The 21,576-nt window shown below is 59.5% G+C and overlaps 2 protein-coding genes across 4 annotated transcripts; one reads left to right on the top strand and one right to left on the bottom strand.

Annotated features, from left to right (window-relative positions):
• Positions 1–900: 900 nt before the first annotated feature.
• On the top strand, positions 901–12,237 carry COL2A1 (collagen type II alpha 1 chain). Its single transcript, XM_074807674.1, is given in 41 exon segments — positions 901–1,073; positions 1,337–1,412; positions 1,512–1,621; positions 1,735–1,786; positions 1,887–1,985; positions 3,080–3,133; positions 3,239–3,262; positions 3,264–3,338; positions 3,421–3,448; positions 3,451–3,473; positions 3,636–3,689; positions 3,942–3,993; positions 4,126–4,181; positions 4,306–4,350; positions 4,676–4,774; positions 4,892–4,930; positions 4,932–5,000; positions 5,081–5,134; positions 5,234–5,287; positions 5,378–5,431; positions 5,520–5,549; positions 5,551–5,586; positions 5,653–5,760; positions 5,886–5,939; positions 6,033–6,098; positions 7,450–7,524; positions 7,526–7,570; positions 7,572–7,613; positions 7,740–7,847; positions 8,291–8,398; positions 8,644–8,697; positions 8,790–8,897; positions 9,411–9,464; positions 9,578–9,685; positions 9,854–9,907; positions 10,076–10,183; positions 10,271–10,559; positions 10,694–10,881; positions 11,153–11,180; positions 11,183–11,394; positions 11,522–12,237. Coding segments are annotated over 41 exon segments (3,312 nt in total). The 3' UTR covers positions 11,669–12,237.
• TMEM106C (transmembrane protein 106C) lies at positions 10,847–18,432 on the bottom strand. Of its 3 annotated transcripts, XR_012621014.1 has the most exons (12): positions 18,360–18,432; positions 17,460–17,671; positions 17,293–17,356; positions 16,606–16,765; positions 16,362–16,502; positions 16,077–16,126; positions 15,730–15,783; positions 14,676–15,316; positions 14,490–14,566; positions 11,800–11,898; positions 11,251–11,410; positions 10,847–11,056 (listed from the first exon to the last, which is right to left on the bottom strand). XR_012621014.1 is itself a non-coding variant. In XM_074807631.1 (8 exons), the coding sequence occupies exons 2-8, from the start codon at positions 17,650–17,652 to the stop codon at positions 15,157–15,159; spliced, it is 822 nt and encodes a 273-aa protein (XP_074663732.1). In that variant the 5' UTR covers positions 17,653–17,671; positions 18,360–18,432; the 3' UTR covers positions 13,829–15,156. The 3 variants fall into 3 exon arrangements, 1 of the variants encoding a protein (XP_074663732.1); XR_012621015.1 differs by having other exon boundaries at positions 11,809–11,898; positions 14,490–15,316; XM_074807631.1 differs by lacking the exons at positions 10,847–11,056; positions 11,251–11,410; positions 11,800–11,898 and having other exon boundaries at positions 13,829–15,316.
• Between the last annotated feature and the right edge of the window lie 3,144 nt (positions 18,433–21,576).

Below are 21,576 nucleotides of genomic sequence, written 5' to 3'. Positions count from 1 at the left end.
TGTGGGGACAGGGATAGGGTTGGGGTTGGGGTCAGGAATGAGGACAGGAGTGGGGGAGAAGAAAGGGGATGGGGACAGGGATGGGTGGGGACAGGAGTGGAGGGAGGGGGACGGGGGGACAGGGATGAGGATGGGCACGGACGAGGAGACAGGGATGGCGGGGACAAAGATAGGGGTGGGCTTGGGGACAAGGATGGGGACAGGAATGGGGTGTGGGAATGAAGAGGGAGGGGGACAGGATGGGGAGGGGGACAGGATGGGGACAGGGATAGGGACAGAGATGGGGACAGGACAGGGACAGGATGGGGACAGAGATGGGACAGAGATGGAGATGTAGATGGGGCCAGGACAGGGACAGGATGGGGACAAGGATGGGGACAGAGATGGGGACGGGGATGGGGACAGGGATGGGGCCAGGACAGGGACAGGATGGGGACAAGGATGGGGACAGAGATGGGGACGGGGATGGGGACAGGGATGGGGCCAGACAGGGACAGGATGGGGACAAGGATGGGGACAGAGATGGGACAGGACAGGGCCAGGGACAGGGCCAGGACAGGGACAGGATGGGGACAAGGATGGGGACAGAGATGGGGACGGGGATGGGGCCAGGGATGGGGACAGGACAGGGACAGGATGGGGACAGGGATGGGACAAGTTGTGAACAGAGATGGGACAGGGATGGGGACAGGACAGGGACAGGATGGGGACAAGGATGGGGGACAGAGATGGGGACAGGACAGGGACAGGGATGGGGACAAGGATGGGGACAGGTTGTGAACAGAGATGGGGCCAGGGATGGGCCAGGACAGGGACAGGATGGGGACAGGGATGGGGACAAGTTGTGAACAGAGATGGGGACAGGGATGGGGACAGGACAGGGACAGAGATGGGGACAGGATGGGGACAGGAGAGAAGACGGACACAGGGATGGGGTCAGGGCCTGGTGCAGGGCGCGGGGCCGGGGGCAGCCGTGGGGACACCGCGGCCCCGTCCCCCACCGCCCTCTCGCTCCGCAGGGAGAACCCGGCATCGCCGGCTTCAAAGGCGAACAGGGACCGAAGGGCGAGACGGTGAGTCCGGGGGGGTGGTGGCAGTGGTGGGGGCCCCATCCAACCCCCCCCCACCCCCCACCCCGCAGCTGGGGGTCCAGCCCCCAGCCCCTCACTCCCCCATCCGCGGCCGGAGCGTCTCATCGGCGTCTAACGAACCTCTTCCCCTAACGAGGCCCCTCGAGGGGCAGCGTCCCCCCTCCCGCGGGGGGAACAATAGTCGCTGTGTTCGTGTGTCCCCCCCCCCGCGCTGGGGACATTCCCCCCCTCGCTTCATTAACCAGCCTCATGCACCGGCCCGGATCCCCGCCGTGGTGGCCGCCGAGCCCCGGCGCCGGCGGGACACGTGGCACCCCTGGGGTCTGTGATTTAGTGGGGGGGGATGCAGGCAGGGCCCCCCCCCCCGCATACTGTGGGGGAGGAAGGCTTCTTGTAACCCCTTTTCCTCCTCTTCCTCAGGGACCCGCAGGACCCCAAGGTGCCCCTGGGCCGGCTGGTGAGGAAGGCAAGAGAGGAGCCCGTGGTGAACCGGGTGCTGCCGGCCCTGTGGGACCACCTGGAGAGAGGGGGTGTGGCCCCCCCGCGCCCCCCCCCCCCGCCCCGCGCCCAGCGAGGTGCTGCTCCCCCAGATCTCCCCGTCTGACTTCACTCCTCCTCCTCCTCCTCCTCTTCCTCCATAGGGTGCTCCCGGCAATCGTGGCTTCCCCGGGCAGGACGGCCTGGCTGGACCCAAGGTGGGACGTCAGGGTCGTGGGTAGGGGGGTGTCCAGGGGGGTGACCCACCCCTTGAACCCCCAAACTCATCCCTTTCCCCCCACCTCCTGCCCCACACAGGGTGCTCCGGGCGAGCGTGGCCCCGCTGGCCTCGCGGGGCCCAAGGGAGCCACCGGTGACCCCGGACGCCCCGGAGAGCCCGGGCTGCCCGGAGCCAGGGTAAGAGGCGGGGGGTCGCATCCTGCACCCCCACAGGGAGGGCTGGTCTGGGGTGGGTGGGGGGGGACTCCCCGCTGCGCTAGGTGGGGGGGGTGGCCGGGGCAGGACCATGTGGGGACAGTGGTGACGCTGGTGGGACCTGCTGGGGTCAGCGAGGAGGATCTTTGGGGTCGATAAGGTGCTTTTGGGGTCAATAAGGTGTTTTGGGGGTCAATAAGATGCCTTTGGGGTCGATAAGGTGCTTTTGGGGTCAATAAGGTGTTTTGGGGTCGATAAGGTGCTTTGGGTCAATAAGTGTTTTGGGGTCGATAAGGTGCTTTTGGGTCAATAAGGTGCTTTTGGGGTCAATAAGGTGCTTTGGGGTCAGTTAAGGTGCTTTTGGGTCAATAAGGTGTTTTGGGGTCAATAAGGTGTTTTTGGGTTGTTAAGGTGCTTTTAGGGTCAGTTAAGGTATTTTGGGGTCAGCAAGGTGGTTTTTAGGTTTGGTTAAGGTGCTTTTGGGTTTAGCCAAGATGCTCTTCAGCATTAAGATGATCTTTGGTGCTAATTAAGATGCTCGTTGGTGCTAATTAAGAAATTCTTTGCAATAAGTTAAGATGCTCTTTGGGTTAGTTAAGACGCTCTTTGCTAATTAAGGTGTTCTTCAGGGTTATCAAAGATGCATTTGGGTTAGTGAAGATGCAATTTGGGGTTAGCCAAGATGCTTTTGGGGTTCATGAAGGTGCAATTTGGGTTAGCAAAGCTGCTCTATGGTGATAATTAAAGTTTTTGGGGTTAGCCAAGGTGTATTTGGGGTTAGCAAAGATACTCCTTGGGGTTAAGATGCTCTTTGGGGTTCAGATTCTTTCTTGGTGCTAATTAAGATGCTTTTTGGGTTAGATAAGATGCATTTGGGGTTGGCAAAGATGCCTTTTGGGTGAAGATGATCTTTGGGGTGAGTGAAGATGCTTTTTGGGGTTAGCGCCATGGGGTTAGGCAGACCCCTGTGCCCCCTCCGTGAGCAGCGGTGGGGGGCTGGGCAGGACGGGGTGCCCAGTGTCCCCCCACCTCGGGCTGGCCACCGCAGCCCCCCCAATTCCTTCCCTCCGCCACAGGGTCTCACCGGCCGCCCAGGTGACGCTGGTCCTCAAGGCAAAGTCGGCCCAACCGTAAGTGATGCTCTGCCGGGGGGGGGCGGGAAAGGGGGTTGGCGTGGGGTGGGGGGGGACACCGGGGGCTGGCGAGGTCCCTGCTGATGTCCCCCTCCCCTCAAGGGCGCTCCCGGCGAGGACGGCCGCACCCGGCCCCCCCGGCCCGCAGGGTGCTCGCGGCCAGCCCGGTGTGATGGGATTCCCTGGTCCCAAAGGTGCTAATGTGAGTATTGACCGATTTTTACCCAAAACGGGCCGCAGCCCAGGCGCGGAGCCCATCACCGTCACCTCTCTCCTCTCTCTAGGGCGAGCCTGGAAAAGCCGGTGAGAAGGGACTCCCGGTGCCCCGGGGCTGCGGGTGGAGTTGTTTTCCCTCCCTCGCTGCCCCCCCAAAACCACATCTTGGGGTCCCCTCAGGCACGTGCAGTCTCGGGGTGGGGAAACTGAGGCACGGGGGGAGGGTGGAGCGGGGGCTGCAGCACCACGCCCGGGGCTCAGCGGTGCTTTTTCTCCTCCGTAGGGTCTTCCTGGCAAGGACGGCGAGACGGGAGCTGCCGGCCCCCCCGGACCTGCCGTGAGTGTCGCAGCGGGGCCAAAACCCGCTTGAAATGGGGGGGTTGGGGGTTGTAGCCCCCCCTCCCCACTCCCAGATCTGCATAAAGGAGCACCCCGGGGACGGAGCCTCCACGCTCCCCAGCTTTCGTGGTGTTGGGGTGTGGGTATTTCGGGATCCTCCCATAATTCTGGCTCTGCCCAAAATCTTGGGGTGGGTGAAGCCCAAACCCCGAGAGGTTTCGGGGTCCTTCACCCCCCGTCCTTCCCGCAGGGTCCTGCGGGCGAGAGAGGAGAACAAGGAGCCCCCGGTCCCTCCGGCTTCCCAGGTGAGCACATGGAAGTGGGGGGGTTTGGGGTGCCAGGGCCGGGGTGACATTCGGGGGTGACCCCCAAGGCCCCGTTCCTGGGGGGGGGGTCTCGCTGTCACCCTGCTAACGCCGCTGCTTTCCCCTCCCAGGGGCTGCCCGGGCCACCAGGTCCCCCCGGAGAGAGCGGCAAACCCGGAGATCAGGTGAGGCCCCGTTTTTTACCTCCTCTCAGGCATCCCCCAGCTGCAAATGGGGGGATCAGGACCCCTGGTAGCCCCCAGGGCTGACCCCCAACCCTTTTTTTTTTTTTTTTCCTCCTCACCGCAGGGTGTTCCCGGAGAAGCCGGTGCCCCCGGTCTCGTCGGTCCCAGAGTAAGTAGCACCCGTCCTCCTCCTGGCTGTGGGGGGACAGGACACCTCTCACCGTCCCAGGGGAGGTTTTGGGGGTGCTCGAGGTGGTTGGCGGAGCCTGGTCACCCCCCATCCAGGGCCATCAGCTCCCCCCGCCCTCCCCATCCCGGTGGCTCAACCTCCACTGCAGCCCATCCCCGTCTCCTCCCAGTACATCCCAGTCCCCTTTGGGGTGCTGGGGGATGTATGCTCTGCCCTCCATCCTTGGGGACATCCATTCAAAGGACGTTGTGACCCTCACCGTGGACTCGTGGCCTCTTCCTAACCATGTGTGTGTCCCCCCCAGGGTGAACGTGGCTTCCCCGGCGAACGTGGCTCTCCTGGTGCACAAGGGCTGCAAGGTCCCCGCGGGCTCCCCGGCACACCGGGCACCGACGGACCCAAGGTAGGTGACAAGGGGGACGACTCGGTGCCACCAGTGGAGCTGTGACCACTGGGGGTCAATGTGGGGCTGGGGGGTGGGGGTTGGCACCCCAATAACTGCACTTTCACTCTGCTTTAGGGTGCAACTGGACCAGCCGGCCCCAACGGCGCCCAGGGTCCCCCCGGGGCTGCAGGGAATGCCCGGTGAGAGAGGAGCTGCCGGCATCGCCGGTCCCAAGGGAGACCGGGTAAGTGAATGGGTGCTGGAGGTGTCCCGAGCGGCGTCAGGTCTCAGCTCGGCTCACACCACCTTCATCTCGCCCCGCAGGGAGACGTCGGAGAGAAGGGCCCCGAGGGAGCCCCCGGAAAGGACGGCGCACGCGTAAGTGGGACGGGGACACGGTGGGAGGGGTGGCCAGCGAGGGATGCTCGTGGTGGCCCTCATCCTCATCCTCATCCTCATCCTTCTCTCTTCCCGTAGGGTCTGACAGGTCCCATCGGTCCCCCCGGCCCCGCTGGCCCCAACGGCGAGAAGGTGAGAGCCCGGGCAGCCCCTCGGCTGCTCCCAACTGAGGGAGATGCCACCCCCACCCCCTCCCCAAACTCTCCATCGTTTCTTTTCCAGGGTGAATCTGGCCCTCCCGGTCCATCCGGCGCTGCCGGCGCCCGTGGTGCCCCCGTAAGTGCCGTCCCCCCACAGCCCCCCGGGTGCTGGCCCCGCTCCCCCCTGTCCCCCCCTCATTTAACTCCCCCTCTCTCCCCCGCAGGGCGAGCGCGGTGAGCCTGGTGCCCCCGGTCCCCGCCGGATTTGCTGGGCCCCCCGGTGAGTATTTGGCCCCGTTCCCCCCGGCATGGATCCAGCGTCGGCTCAACCCGCTCACGACGGCCGTTTCCCCGCAGGGTGCCGACGGGCAACCTGGTGCCAAAGGCGAACAAGGAGAGCCCGGGCAGAAGGGTGACGCCGGCGCTCCTGGTCCCCAAGGTCCCTCTGGCGCACCTGGCCCGCAGGTGGGTACAGCCGGGGCACCCCGAAACGGGGGGCGAACCCCGCGGGGGGTCCCTACCCCAAGAAATTTGGGGTGAGTTGCAGCTCCCCCGGGCACATTTCTAACCCGTTTTCCTCTTCTTCCCAGGGTCCAACTGGTGTAACTGGTCCCAAAGGAGCCCGGGGTGCTCAGGGCCCCCCTGTGAGTATGGCGGGGGGGGGGAGGGGGGGGGGGGGGGGGGGAGGGGGGAGCGCGGGGCAGCATCCGAGCCACCTTTCTCCTCTCCTTCCCCAGGGAGCCACCGGATTCCCGGGTGCCGCCGGCCGTGTGGGACCACCCGGGCCCTAACGTGAGTCAGGGGTAGCCGGGATCGCTTGGGAGCAGCTGAGATTGTTTAGGGGCAGCCGGGATCTCTCGGGGGCTACTGGGATTGCGCGAGGGCAGCTGGGATCACTTGGGAGCAACTGGGATCGCTCAGGAGCGGCTGGGATCAATCGCTCGGGGGTAGCCGGGATCATTTGGGATCAGCCAGGATTGCTTAGGGGCAGCTGGGAACTCTTGGGGGCTACTGGGATTGCTCAAGGGTAGCCGGGATCTCTTGGGGGGCTGCTGGGATCGCTTGGGAGCAGCTGGGATCAGTCAGGGGGCCGCTGGGATCACTTGGGAGCGGCCAGGATCACTCAGGGGGCTGCTGGAATCTCCTGGGGGGCTGCTGGATCTCTTGGGAGCAGCCAGGATCGCTCAGGGGGCTGCTGGAATCACTTGAGGGGCTGCTGAGATCTCCTGGGGGGCTACTGGGATCACTTGGGAGCAGCCAGGATCGCTCAAGGGGCTGCTGAGATCTCCTGGGGGGCTACTGGGATCACTTGGGAGCAGCCAGGATCGCTCAAGGGGCTGCTGGGATCTCCTGGGGGGCTACTGGGATCACTTGGAAGCACCCAGGATCGCTCAGGGGGCTGCTGGGATCTCCTGGGGGGCTACTGGGATCACTTGGGAGCAGCCAGGATCGCTCAAGGGGCTGCTGGGATCTCCTGGGGGGCTACTGGGATCACTTGGAAGCACCCAGGATCGCTCAGGGGGCTGCTGGGATCTCCTGGGGGGCTACTGGGATCACTTGGGAGCAGCCAGGATCGCTCAAGGGGCTGCTGGGATCTCCTGGGGGGCTACTGGGATCACTTGGGAGCAGCCAGGATCACTCAGGGGGCTGCTGGGATCTCCTGGGGGGCTACTGGGATCACTTGGGAGCAGCCAGGATCGCTCAAGGGGCTGCTGGGATCTCCTGGGGGGCTACTGGGATCACTTGGGAGCAGCCAGGATCACTCAGGGGGCTGCTGGGATCTCCTGGGGGGCTACTGGGATCACTTGGGAGCAGCCAGGATCGCTCAGGGGGCTGCTGGGATCTCCTGGGGGGCTACTGGGATCACTTGGGAGCACCCGGGATTGCTCAGGAGCAGCTGGGATCGCTCACCCCCTGAGTTCAGGGGCTCGGGTGATGCTGCTCACCCCCATGCCGGGGGCCAAGCAGCGAAGGGTCCCCGACCTAAACAGCCCCTGAGTGACACCAGGTGCCTCATCAGCCCATAAAAAGGGTTTTTTCTGAGGGTCTTTGAGCGCAGGAGCTGACCTGGAGCCCCAAGTGGCACCAGGATGCAGGTGACAAAGGTGGAAAAGCCGCCTCCATTCACACCAACACCATCTTCTCCCCGCACAGGGTAACCCAGGCCCACCCGGTCCCCCCGGCTCTGCTGGCAAAGACGGTCCCAAGGGTGCTCGTGGTGACGCCGGTCCCCCCGGGCCGCGCCGGTGACCCCGGTCTCCAAGGCCCTGCCGGTCCCCCCCGGTGAGAAAGGCGAACCTGGCGAGGACGGCCCTGCGGTACGTTTGGCTTTTTTTTTGGGGGGGGGGGGGGGGCACATGGGGGGGGGCACATCCCTCCATGCTCATTTGGTGCGGTGCCACCACCCCACTGGGTCTGATCCCCCCACCTCTGCCTCCTCACAGGGTCCTGACGGTCCCCCCGGTCCCCAAGGTTTGGCAGGACAACGTGGCATCGTCGGTCTTCCCGGTCAGCGCGGTGAGAGAGGCTTCCCCGGGCTGCCGGGGCCATCGGTGAGTCGTCACCCCCCCCGGGCTCAGCCCCTTCACCCCCCCTGTGTCCAACGGTGGCATCAACCCCCCCGAGAGCTGTCGGAGCGGCCAAGCTTGGCTTTCCCGAGCTCAGCACCATGAATTCGGGTGCTTTGAAGCCAGCGCGGCAGCTCAGAGGCTGCTGAAGCCCCACGAGGCTGCAACGAGCTGGTCATGGGGCCACCAGCCCCCTTGGGTGCACCCCAGGGACCCCAATCCTGCGCGGGGGGACGACTTGCAGCACTACCAGGAGCTGCCGGTGGCGTCAGGGCTGTGCAATAACTGAAGCTTTTTTGGGCAGAGGGGTCAGGCAGCCTTAAAACGAAGCAAGAGCCAGGTGAAGGGCTACGCTGGGATCTCTCCCGCTCACGCCTGTTGTATTGTGGCTTTTTTTTTTTTCTTTTTTTTTCCCCTCTTTCATTTAGGGCGAACCTGGGAAACAAGGAGCACCCGGCTCTGCGGGCGACCGCGGCCCCCCCGGCCCCGTGGGTCCCCCCGGTTTGACGGGTCCCGCCGGTGAACCTGGGCGCGAGGTAGGCAGCACCCTGGCAGGCGGGGAGGGGGCGAAGCGGGACGGTGCCTCCGCCCGTGCCGGGCTTGGGATCATCCCGGTACGACCCCAACGGCAGCACCGGGATCGCTGATCCCGCAGCCGGAGAGCCCTGCGCCATAACTCAGCTCTTGGCATCCGCTTCACCGTTGGTTTTTGCTTTGAAAAAGGAGTTTGCACGTGCCCTGCTCCATCCCAGGGACTTCATTTCTCCTCTTTTTCTCCCAGGGTAACCCCGGTTCTGACGGACCCCCGGGCAGAGACGGCGCAGCCGGCGTGAAGGTGAGCTCGCCCGCGCGCTTCCCCCGGCGCTCGCTATCCGTGTGGCCTCTCATAAATCCCGCGGGTCTGACCATCCCCTTGTCTCGGCGCAGGGCGATCGCGGCGAGACTGGTCCCGTGGGTGCCCCAGGTGCTCCCGGTGCTCCCGGCGCTCCCGGCCCCGTGGGTCCCACCGGCAAACAAGGAGACAGAGGCGAGACGGTGAGTGCCGGCACGTCGGCGAAGGAAATGGCTCGTTGGGTTTGAGGTCTTGTTAGGGGAGACGGGAACCACCCCGAGCGCAGATAAATGAAGACATAGCAGTGGCCCCCACAGGAGCAATTAGCTACTCGAGTAATTGGGAGAGCCAGGCGGGTGCCGTTAGCGGCTGTCGCTAATTCAGCGGTGCCCCGAGTGCCGTTAGCGGCTCCGAGCATCTTCCTGAGGATTCACGAGCGCCAAGAGCCCAGTTCGGGCTCTGCCGCCGCACAAGCGCTGCCTGGGGAGCTGTAAGCACCGGGAGGCTTAACCGGGGAAAATCTGCCGGCGGATTTATTTGCAAGGATCGTTACTCGGCGCTGACGCTCCGGCTGGGAGTATTTAAAGGTGCCATTCGGTGCTGGCAGCTGCCGATATCGGGGCTGTGAGCAGGGCAGCTCGCGGGCAGCGGGGCCAGTTTGGTCACCCCCAGAGGCACAGGGCACCCTTTCGACTCCCCTCTTTTTCTCTCCCCAGGGTGCACAAGGTCCCATGGGTCCCTCTGGGCCTGCTGGCGCTCGAGGGATGCCGGTGAGTGAGGCCGGGCCCATCGGGGCGTCCCGCCTGCGATGAACGGGGTCCTGGGGTGTGTTGGGTGGGGGTCTGTCACCCTGAGCCTGACACATCCCCTTCTCCCCTTCCAGGGTCCCCAAGGGCCTCGCGGTGACAAGGGTGAGACGGGAGAAGCTGGAGAGAGGGGCCTGAAGGGCCACCGTGGCTTCACCGGGCTGCAGGGTCTTCCCGGACCACCCGTAAGTGTTGGTTTTAGGACGCCAGTGCTCAGCCCTCCCCCCTATCTCGCTGCGGAGCTGGATGCGGCTCCTTCAGAGCCCCAGGCCCGTGCGAAGGCTTTGCTAGGGCTGAGCATCCCCCGATGCCGGGCGTGGGGCTCCAACCGTCCCCCTTCGCTTCCTCCTCAGGGTCCTTCTGGAGATCAAGGTGCTGCTGGTCCTGCGGGTCCCTCTGGTCCCAGGGTAAGTCCTGCCCATGGCGTTTGGGGAGATTTGGGGCTCCATCCTTGAGCCCCCCCCCCCCCCCCCCCCGCCCGCCCCCCCCGGGTCACCTACCGGAGCTAACAGCTCCCCAGCACCTTCCCTGCCTTCTTGCAATGACCCCCCCCCAACTTTGGGGGTCTCTTCTAGGGTCCCCCCGGCCCCGTCGGCCCCTCTGGCAAAGATGGCTCCAACGGCATGCCCGGCCCCATCGGTCCCCCCGGCCCCCGCGGACGAAGCGGCGAACCAGGTCCTGCGGTGAGTACAATCGCTGTCGATGGCAGGGAAGGGGGGGATCCAGCTCGCAGAGCTGCCCATCAGAATCGCATCTTCTTCCTCCCATAGGGTCCTCCCGGAAACCCAGGTCCCCCCGGTCCTCCCGGCCCCCCCGGCACCGGCATCGACATGTCAGCTTTCGCTGGCCTGGGTCAGACGGAGAAGGGTCCCGACCCCATCCGCTACATGCGGGCGGACGAGGCCGCCAGCAGCCTGCGGCAGCACGACGTCGAGGTGGACGCCACGCTCAAGTCCCTCAACAACCAGATCGAGAGCATCCGCAGCCCCGAGGGCTCCAAGAAGAACCCAGCCAGGACCTGCCGTGACATCAAGCTTTGCCATCCCGAGTGGAAGAGCGGTGAGAGCCTCCATCCCTGCCTCCTCCTCTCCTGTCCCTCTCCCCAGCCCCAAGAGGACACTGAGGTCCATGATGCTCTTTGCTCCAACCTCCAAAAATTCACGTTCACACACCGTTTGTCCTCCCCGCTGTAGGAGACTACTGGATCGACCCGAACCAAGGCTGCACCTTGGACGCCATCAAAGTTTTCTGCAACATGGAGACGGGCGAGACCTGTGTCTACCCCAACCCCAGCAGCATCCCCAAGAAGAACTGGTGGACCAGCAAGACCAAAGACAAGAAGCACGTCTGGTTCGCAGAGACCATTAACGGCGGTTTCCACGTAAGCGTCGCCCTGGGCTGGTGCTGCACACCAGGAGCGGGAAGGGAGGTTGAGCAGGGGAAGGCGTTGGGTGTCTTGTTGGAGGGTTGGGATGTTCTTCCTTGGAGTTATGTTGATGGATGTTGTACGATGGCTGTTGGAGTTGGGTCACTTGGGCTTTGATTTTTGCAGCCATCTGGGAACGTAAAGTATGGAAGTCCCCTCAAAAGGTGGCTGAAAAGAGGGTGGTTGTGACACCCGCAGGCTTTAACCTCTCACCTCTTCCCTCCAGTTTAGCTACGGCGATGAAGACCTGGCTCCAACACCGCCAACATCCAGATGACCTTCCTCCGCCTCCTGTCCACCGAAGGCTCCCAGAACGTCACTTACCACTGCAAGAACAGCATCGCCTACATGGACGAGGAGACGGGCAACCTGAAGAAAGCCATCCTCATCCAGGGCTCCAACGACGTGGAGATCAGAGCCGAGGGCAACAGCAGGTTCACGTACAGCGTCCTGGAGGACGGTTGCACGGTGAGTCCGCGGGCGCCTGCGAGAGGAAGACGTAGACGATGAGTCGGGGTTCAACTCCTGAGGTTGCTGTTGGTTTGGAGAGCTCGAGAACATCTAATAACACCCTTCCTCCTTGTTTTCTCCCCAGAAACACACTGGCAAATGGGGCAAGACAGTCATTGAGTACCGATCGCAGAAGACCTCACGCCTGCCCATTGTAGATATTGCACCTATGGACATTGGTGGAGCCGATCAGGAGTTTGGCGTGGATATTGGCCCAGTCTGCTTCTTGTAAAAAGAATTGTTTTATTTGTGTGTTTGTTTGTTGTTGTTGGTTGGTTGTTGTTTGTTTTTGTTTTTTTTTTTAAAAATCCAGCCCAATACCGTAAAAGAAAACTAAAAAAAAAAAACAAAACCCAAACCCACCCCAAGGACCTGAGTACTTTCCAATCGCTCGTACGACTTCTGCACTGCAACGACCCTTCGTCGGGGACCACCGCCTCTTTCCAACGCCGTCTGGGCAGGCTGCGAAATAAAAAAAAAACCCCACGGTCTTATTTATTTATTCTCTTCCTGTAAGACCTATTTTTTAGGTCAGGTGGAGGTGGGAATCTAACTGGCAGGTACGATGGCCCTTCCCTGCAAAAGGGATCTCGCAAATCCAGGTATCACAAATCCCCTCCCGCCCCCAGCCCTCCCCCTGTGTATCACCAGCAGGAGTGCTAATGTATAATACAACAAAACAAAAAAAATGGTGCTATTCTTGTAAAACAAGTCTGTATTTTTTAACATCAGTTGATATAAAAAAAAAAAAAACTTTTGGTGGAAAGTACAACTCGATCTGGGCTTTGTTTTTGTCGCTCTCCGGTGTTTGCTTGCGGTCCGACTCCACGACAAAGGAAGGTTTTGGGTCAAATCTTTGACTTTTCCAGGTTGAGGCTACCTCATGTTAAGGGGAAAAAAAACCCCCAAAACAAATAAATCACCAAAAAAAAAGGGAGGGGAAAACCATTTTAAGTGAAAAACCTTGAAACACCAGGAGCCAACACAGCAGCCGCGAGGTTTCTGTGAAGGGATCTCTTGTCCCATCACACCCCTACACAGAATGGGGGCCAGCGGAGGCGAGCGCTCAGGACACCAGTTAAAGGAAACCACGGCCGGGGGCTGCCCCCCAACCCTCCTCCCCATGGAATTTGTCCCAAAAATACAATTTCAGGAGAGTTTTTGCAGGGCTGAAGGCGGCGGAGTTCGCAGCCATCGTGTGCGCACGCTGACGTAAAGCAGCTGCGCCTTTATGGTTTCATAAAAAGTTACATATGTAGATTCTTCTCTTAAACAGGCTTGCTAATTAGAGGAAAAACCTCAATAGTTGATTATTTTTTTTTAATACTTTCTTAAAGAAAATTAGCCCACTGACCCCACAAGAGTTACAAGCGTGCTTGAGCTTTATGTGCAGGAGGTAACAGGCAGCTGCTGACTGGGGAGTTTATGAGTTTCATGACAGTGCTTTTGTTAAAAACCTCAGCTTTTTGTGTCCGCTGATAGCATGGGCACTGCAGTTTTTCATTAAGAGAAATTATGACTTTAAAGGATTAAAAAAACCCCTTTAAAAAAAAAAATGCTACTTTGGGGCCCTCATCTCAATTTTAAACGCTCACAGCTGGCAGCACAGCAGCAACTGCTCCTGCTAAAGCACCTGAGGCAGCCTCTGCAGGGCTGGGAACTTAAAAAAAATTTAAAAAAACCCCACCATTGGCAGAAGAAATTCATTAAAAAGGATTGGAGGATTAAGAAGGATTTTCAAAATAAAATGGCCTTTAAAAGGCCAAGTGCTTTGGCACATGACCCAGAGGGCACCTCTAATTATTAGTGCTCTCGTTTGGGGCAAAGCTGCTGGGGTTCCTGCTGTGGGCACCCCCTGAGCCCCCCAAAAATCACCCAGTTCGAAGCAACCCCCCGCAGCAGGCTGCTCTGAGGGGGCCCTGAGGAAGAGGAGGGCGTGAGCGATCCCTGGGGCTGCAGACAATGGAATGTTGGGGAGTGGGGGGGTTGTGTCACCCCACAAGGAGAAACCAAACCAGGCTGCTGCGGAGGAGGAAGCGCAGGAAAACAGATGGGTCAAGAGCAAAGTTTGTGACTTCCTCATCTTCCTTAAAAAAAGAAAGTTCAACTCATCATAAATCGGGGGGTTTACGTAAAGTCGTGTGAGACGCTTGTGACCGAGATCACCAGGGAGGGGGCAGGGTGAGGGCCACGGGGGGGAAGGGGGGCGCTTCGCCACTCCCCGGTTGACTTTCTTGCTCCTCGTTCCCCAAAAATGCTCAGCAAGAAAAGGGGTACTCTGGGCGAAATATGGCACGATCCCAGTCACGACACAGAGCGCTAACTCTAGGACGAGGTTTGACTTCCACGAGGGAAAGCCAGAGCTTTTCTACAAACAAAGGACACGGCCCAGTAACGTACAACGCGGCTTTAATAAGTAAAATTCAGTTCTAGAAATCCCGCTAGGCAGAAGTGCCACTTCTTAAAAAAAAAAAAAAATAAATAAGGGGGTGTTTTCACCTCACGCTCGCACAAAATAAAGCATCCTTCATTGAAAAACATCCCTGTCCCTCGCAGCCTTCACCTGGGCTTTGTTCCCACACACACACACTCCCAACCTCGCGTCCAAGCGGCAGCGGAGGAAGGGGGGAGCGCAGAGAGGAAACGAGGGCAGCGGGAGCGATCGAATTCCAGAAAAACTACAAAGGGCAGAAGCAGAATGAAATCCTCCAAGCTGCAAACGGCACAAATCGGCAGCGAGAAGTGCGTCGGGCTGAGCTTTCACATTTATTTAAGAACAGGGTTGACAGCATCCGTCGGGAAGGGCCAGCTCCTGGGAGCGAAGCCTTTGAAACACCAAACTCCCACCCAAATCAGTTTAAATCCGCATTTGTTCGCGGCAGGCACAAGTACAAAGCCACACCGAGCTCCAAATTCCCCGGTTTCAAACCCCAGAGAGCCTGCAGCTGGCGAACGTGGGGAGAGGAAGGCTCCGAGCCACGCGCGGAGGAGGAGGAGGAGGAAGGCTTAATTCACACGGACCCTTCGCGCGTCCCCAGCAGCGCCGCACTTACTGAGGCCGTCTTCAAGAAAACCGCGGTGGTTTGGTACCGGTTTGCTGTAGGTGGCCTCAGCTGCCAGCAAACAAATTCTGCACAACAGGGGGAAAAAAAAAAAAGGGTGTTTCAAAGGTTTTTGATTCCTTTCCCTCCTTCTGGGGCAAGTTACAGAGGTGGGAGCCTCGGCTGCGTGTTCCTTACAAGAACTATCTCTTTGTAGCAAGGTCAGCGTTGAAACAAGCCGGAGACGCACTGCCACTGAACAAAAGTGGAATAAATTAATTGCACAGAACTAATTAGTTTAAGCTGAAAGGACCCGATACAGCGCTACGCTTCAAAACAGCCGCAAAAGTCAACTCTAAATCTTTGGGACCTTCAGACCCCACTGCACCAAGCTCAAGAGGCCGTTTTCCCTACCAAAAACTAATTCTTCAGAACCGAAGGGGAAGGCAGGGCCAGCACGACCCCGACTTTGGGAAGGGACCTGTTTGCTTGCACATGAACAACACCCCAAGAGGGTTTTGCGAACAGCAGCGCAGCCCAGCTGCCCGCGGAAGAGTGCGAAAAGGACCCAAAGCTTTCAAATATCTCCCAAAGTCACTCGTCATCCCTCTGCTTCCATTTGAGAAGTCCCTGGTCCCTTTAGAAATCCATCGGCCCGTGGAAAACATCGGCGGCACCCTCAGGGCTTGCTCTCGGCTTTGGCTGCGCCCCACGCCAAGCGGGACAGGGGAGGCAGAGGGTCCTGGGCAGCCGTGGAGTTGGAACTGCAATCCACGTAGTGGTACGTTTCCAGAGCGCTCTGCGTCACGTGGCCGATGTACGAGAGCTTCACCGACGTCCTGGGAGGGGGGGGAAGAGCGGTTTAGTGGGGACAGGACCTGCAGCAGAATCGCTTTATCAAAATTAAAAAAAAACCCCAAACCTCAGCGGGTTTTACACTCATCACATAACTCTGCTTCCCCCTCGAAAGCTGCAGATTCTCTGATTTTTGCCCAAGATGGCTCGCTGCGGCGAGCTGGCGAGCGCGGGCTCTGGAGCGCACCCCCCCCTCCCGTGAGAGCTCGGTGGGGAGCTGCCGGGTGTCTCCTCTCTGTCTTACATTTCACCCAACTGTGTCAACTGGCCTGGATTAAAAAGCTGACACAGTGAAGCAGGCCGGGGTGTTTGCCAAGCGGGATTTCCCTCGCGGACCCCAGATCCGCTGCGGCAGCAGTTCCCTTTTGAGTCAGGAGCCGAGCAGAGAACCACCTACCTCATGAAGATCACGATGTTATGTACCTTCACCTTGGGAAACGTGCAGAAGAAACTGGAAGGGACAGAAACAAAGATGTAGGTCAGCACAGGCTAAGCAGGGTTGCAGAGGCACTTGTGTTTCTCGGTATCTTCTGATGATTTTTTTCCCTTTGGTGTTAACCCGGCTCAAGACATGATCCAAAAACCACATCACAACATCCCAACAAAGCGGCCTTTCAAGTAATTTCTAGCAAACAGTTACTTTCCAGGAAATTAGAAGAAAACAAAGTCATTTCAGAGCAAGTTCTAACAAAAGCAGCTTAAACCCACGCTCTTCCCCAGCTACACAGAGTAGTAAATCCTTACTACACGTAGGAGAAGGGTCCACCCAGCTCCGCCTTCACAGTGAAATTCACCTGTAAAAGATAAAAGAAAAATACATTCACATGCAGCTTGAGAACTCGCTTCAATCCACCCCTTCCAGAGTCTTTCCTACTTGCTGTTGCCTTTCAGCTCTGGTGTGCTTAAAGCACAGGCTACAAAGCAAAGCCTTAAGGTACAGAAAGACCACCAAGCTAACGCGCAGTGGTTGCGCAGGTTTCAGCCTCGATTTGGTGATGCTTATGTTCAAGGGCAACGAAAGGTGGATACCAGTTTGTCGCTCAGCGGCTGGATGCTGGAGACGTTGGTGATCTGCTGGGTTCCCACCACGGTGTTCATGTACTGCACCTGACTAGTCAGGCTGGTCACTGTCACCGAGTAGAAGTTGGAGTTCCTGATGCGTAAGGTGGCCTGGATGGAGTAGGGGGGGAGGACACATGAGTAGCAGCGACCTTTCCTGGCAGCTCAGCACAGAATTTATTCTCTCAGGACCACAGACACACAAAAATTTTACCGTGATGGCAAGAATGACAACGGAGTTCTTCTTGTCGAACCAAACCTGAACCACTTTAATACCGTCGTCATCCACCAGGACCGAGTGTGGGAACAGGAAGAAAACCACCAGCCCCGATACGAGGAGGCAGAGCAGCACCGACAGCAGGACGTAGAGCTTCCTGGAAGAGGCAGGGAAGGGGTCACCTCCTTCACCCTAACACAGCATCTGCAGGAGACTTTGTATCTGAAACCCAACCCAGCCAGTAAACAACACGTATTTGTTCTTCCCTAGAAGAGACACAGAAGTGCTGCTCTAACATTTTCGGTATCTGAAATTACTCACAGGCGTCACCCTTTAAGCAGTTTATTTTTTGGTAATGAGTAACCAAAGAATCATTTTTGCCCCCATAGGGTTTTCACAATCTAGTGTTTTTGCTGTTGGTAAGACAGTTTCTTTCTAAAAAGTTCAGCAAAGGGAGCGGGGATGAAGCGTGTGAGTAGGATCATTGTTTCCCCGTTCACCCCACAGTGGGACTTCACAGGAAGTATTTAAAGTTACACTTTAAATTGTATTTGTTGGCATGTTTGGATGAAAACAAACCACTAGATGAAGGAGAGGCTGCAGTGTTTAATTGCGGCAGTACAAGACAAAAGAGCCCTGTTTGCTCTTTGCAGAGATGTAATTACTGTCTCGGTACACACTTACGTTCTCTGTGGACGAAGCCGCTGGTCGCTGTAGGGTATCAGAGCCACCAACTCATTTACCTGCTCTTTAAAGCAGAAGGAACATGTTAAATCCCATGCGCACGCAAGGTTGCTGGTGGAAATAAGCAACGTTTTCTTTTTGTATTTAAGGCCGAGAGGAGCAGTCACCTGTGGGAATGCAGCCGGTGCCTTGGCAAGTGGGACAGGTGATGCTGTCCTGACCTGTGAATTCAACGTATGGAAACTTGGCAATGTCTTCCACACGGTCTCGGCTATCGAGTAAGTCGTCGTCGTCATCCTCAGGCTTCTTGCTCTGCCTTGAGGTAGCGTTATTAACGGAGAGGGAAAGCACAGAACCCATGGCAGCTGCTGGAGAAGACCTGTGACAGAGGCAGCAAGAGCAGCCCTGGTCATTAAAGAGGCTTTCAACCTGCTCCTGGCCAACAAGAAAACCTGACCCTGAACTACAGGTGTGAAGGGAACAACCTCCCCCCTCCAGAGACCCATCCCCAACACCCCTTAGAGAAACACCTCCACACAGAGACACCCTCCTGGGGGTTCAACACCCACCACAGAGCACCCACACCCCCAGGGATGACTTTCACAGCACCCTACATAAGGGACACCCTACTTGGGGACACCTCAGTGGAGGGTTGTTTCCAGACAACCCCTTTAAACAGAGACACCTCCCACAGACACCACCACCCCCCCAGAACCCCACAACCCCCCCAGAGACCTACACCCCCCAGAACCCCCCAAAGGAGAGACATACCCTTCCTCCACAAAGAGCCATGCCTTCTTACCCACCTCCCCAAAAAAGAGACACACAAAAGAGACACACTGCCCCACCCCCGTCCCCAACAGCCTCTCCACAGGGACCCATCTACCCTCCCCCGCCCCCCTCGACACACCCACACGCAGCCCCTCAGAGACAATTCCCCCCTCAGACGACCCCGCAGAGGCCTGTCCGCCAACACCCCCATGAGAGACACCCCCAGCCAGGGGAACACCCCCACAGGCCGCCCCCCACAGCCCAAGGCCCCCCCAGTCCGCCGCCGCCCCTCAGACCCGCGCCGCAGCCTCAGCTCCTCCCGCGCAGCCGCCGTCTCTATGACAACGCGGCGAGGCGGCGGTGGGCGGAGCCAGCCCTGCCCCCGCCCCCGGCGCAGGCGCACAGAGCGCAGGGCGGGATGGAGGGGGCGGGTTTCCGTCAAACCACGCCCACTCGTTGAGCCCCCGCCCCCACGCACGCCCGGGTGGGGCTTTACGTCACCGACCCGCCCACAAGGAAAAGGGGCGGGGCTTCGGGGACACCGCCTCACCGTGACGGACGGCCCCGCCCAGGCGCGCCCCGTCCGAAGTACGCATGCGCCGAGCGGCCGCGGGGCGGTGTCCGAGACTCCGCCCCTTCGGCGGGGCTGAGGGGCGTGTCCGGGACTTCGCATGCGCCGGAGCTCAGCGGGGGGTCCCCGCGCGGGGGAGGGGGGAAGGCGGGGCGGGCGTGTCCTCATGCGCATGCGCATTGCGGGGCGCACCCCACCCCCCCCCCCGCGCGTGCGCATGTACGGGGTGGGCGGGGCCAGAGCGCGCGTGCGCGGGGCGGTGACTGACGGGGGTGGGCGGGGCCAGTGTGGGGCGGCCGGACCAGTATAGAACCCACACACACCAGTATGAGGGCTCCCATCCCAGTATGGAACCACACACACCAGTATGAGGGCTCCCGTCCCAGTATGGAACCACACACACCAGTATGAGGGCTCCCGTCCCAGTATGGAACCCACACACACCAGTATGAGGGCTCCCGTCCCAGTATGGAACCACACACACCAGTATGAGGGCTCCCGTCCCAGTATAGAACCCACACACACCAGTATGAGGGCTCCCGTCCCAGTATGGAACCCACACACACCAGTATGCGGGCTCCCGTCCCAGTATGGAACCACACACACCAGTATGCGGGCTCCCGTCCCAGTATGGAACCACACACACCAGTATGAGGGCTCCCGTCCCAGCATAGAACCCACACACACCAGCATGAGGGCTCCCGTCCCAGTATGGAACCACACACACCAGTATGAGGGCTCCCGTCCCAGTATGGAACCCACACACACCAGTATGAGGGCTCCCGTCCCAGTATGGAACCACACACACCAGTATGAGGGCTCCCGTCCCAGTATGGAACCCACACACACCAGTATGAGGGCTCCCGTCTCAGTATGGAACCACACACACCAGTATGAGGGCTCCCGTCCCAGTATGGAACCACACACACCAGTATGAGGGCTCCCGTCCCAGTATGGAACCCACACACACCAGTATGCGGGCTCCCGTCCCAGTATGGAACCACACACACCAGTATGCGGGCTCCCGTCCCAGTATGGAACCACACACACCAGTATGAGGGCTCCCGTCCCAGTATGGAACCCACACACACCAGTATGAGGGCTCCCGTCCCAGTATGGAACCACACACACCAGTATGAGGGCTCCCGTCCCAGTATGGAACCACACACACCAGTATGCGGGCTCCCGTCCCAGTATGGAACCACACACACCAGTATGAGGGCTCCCGTCCCAGTATGGAACCCACACACACCAGTATGAGGGCTCCCGTCCCAGTATGGAACCACACACACCAGTATGAGGGCTCCCATCCCAGTATGGAACCACACACACCAGTATGAGGGCTCCCGTCCCAGCATAGAACCCACACACACCAGCATGAGGGCTCCCGTCCCAGTATGGAACCACACACACCAGTATGAGGGCTCCCGTCCCAGTATGGAACCACACACACCAGTATGCGGGCTCCCGTCCCAGTATGGAACCACACACACCAGTATGAGGGCTCCCGTCCCAGTATGGAACCCACACACACCAGTATGAGGGCTCCCGTCCCAGTATGGAACCACACACACCAGTATGCGGGCTCCCATCCCAGTATGGAACCACACACACCAGTATGAGGGCTCCCGTCCCAGTATGGAACCACACACACCAGTATGAGGGCTCCCATCCCAGTATGGAACCACACACACCAGTATGAGGGCTCCCGTCCCAGCATAGAACCCACACACACCAGCATGAGGGCTCCCGTCCCAGTATGGAACCACACACACCAGTATGAGGGCTCCCGTCCCAGTATGGAACCACACACACCAGTATGCGGGCTCCCGTCCCAGTATGGAACCACACACACCAGTATGAGGGCTCCCGTCCCAGTATGGAACCCACACACACCAGTATGAGGGCTCCCGTCCCAGTATGGAACCACACACACCAGTATGCGGGCTCCCATCCCAGTATGGAACCACACACACCAGTATGAGGGCTCCCGTCCCAGTATGGAACCACACACACCAGTATGAGGGCTCCCGTCCCAGTACAGACCTTTCCCACACCAGCCTGTGGGCTTGCATGTGCCCGTGCAAGGTTGTGTGCCCTCGTGCACGCTCGTGCAAAGCCACATATGCCCGTGCATGCTCATGCGAGTCTGCACGTGCTTGTGCGAGGTCACGTGCGCTCGTGCAAGGCCTCTCCGTGCTTGTGCAAAGCCACCTGCGCTTGTGTGAGGCTGAACATGCTTGTGCACGCTCGTGTGTGCTTGTGCAAGGCGGCACGGCACCGTGAAGCCGTGGTGCCGCTACGACGCTGTGCCAGACCATGTGTCCTCGTGCAAAACGTGCGAGGCCGCCACGCTCCATCCTTTGCCGCGGCCTCACCAGACCGGCAACTCGTTCCCCCCTCCCGGTGCCGCCCGGGGGGGTCAGTCCGGGGGTCTCAGCACCGCGGGGACGCCCCTGCGGCAATAAAACCTGTGGAAAACCCCCAATTCCGCTGAATTCCCCCCAAAACCGCGCTGTGGCATCTCCGTCCCTGTGTCGCCAGCGCTGGCTGCTCCATTTTCGCTCCGTCTCCGTTTCACCCCCTCCCCAACTCTCCTGAGATTTTTATTTCTTTTTTTTTTTCCCCAGTTTTACGGCGCCGCCCCCGGCATCCTGCGAGTGGCGCAACGCGGCACCTCAGGTGTTTTCTAAACTTCTAAATTTTGGGGGAAAAAAGAAAACCGCCCCATTTGGGTCAACATTGATTTAATAAACTCCCTCCTGTGCGAATGCTGTGGAATTTATTTTTTTTTTCCACCACCATAAACGTGCGAGCTGAGCGGAAAACTGAATTTTTTCCCCTCACAAGCGCCCAAACCATCAAAATAAGGCAAAATTAAATATTTCCGCCGGGCTCGTGCGCTCCCGAGGCAGACGCCTCCTGCACGCCGGGGTGGTCGG

Source organism: Strix aluco, chromosome 27 (assembly GCF_031877795.1).
Source record: "Strix aluco isolate bStrAlu1 chromosome 27, bStrAlu1.hap1, whole genome shotgun sequence".
In the NCBI taxonomy this organism is placed as follows: domain Eukaryota; kingdom Metazoa; phylum Chordata; class Aves; order Strigiformes; family Strigidae; genus Strix; species Strix aluco.
This window is presented reverse-complemented; position numbering and strand designations above follow the sequence as displayed.

Coding starts and splice junctions, on each gene's coding strand:
- TMEM106C (XM_074807631.1), bottom strand. CDS start 17,652: ATGGGTTCTGTGCTTTCCCTCTCCGTTAATAACGCTACCTCAAGGCAG. Junction 17,357..17,459: donor CACCGGCTGCATTCCCACAG/GTGACTGCTCCT, acceptor TCTGCTTTAAAG/AGCAGGTAAATGAGTTGGTG. Junction 15,317..15,729: donor AACATCGTGATCTTCATGAG/GTAGGTGGTTCT, acceptor CCCCCCTCCCAG/GACGTCGGTGAAGCTCTCGT.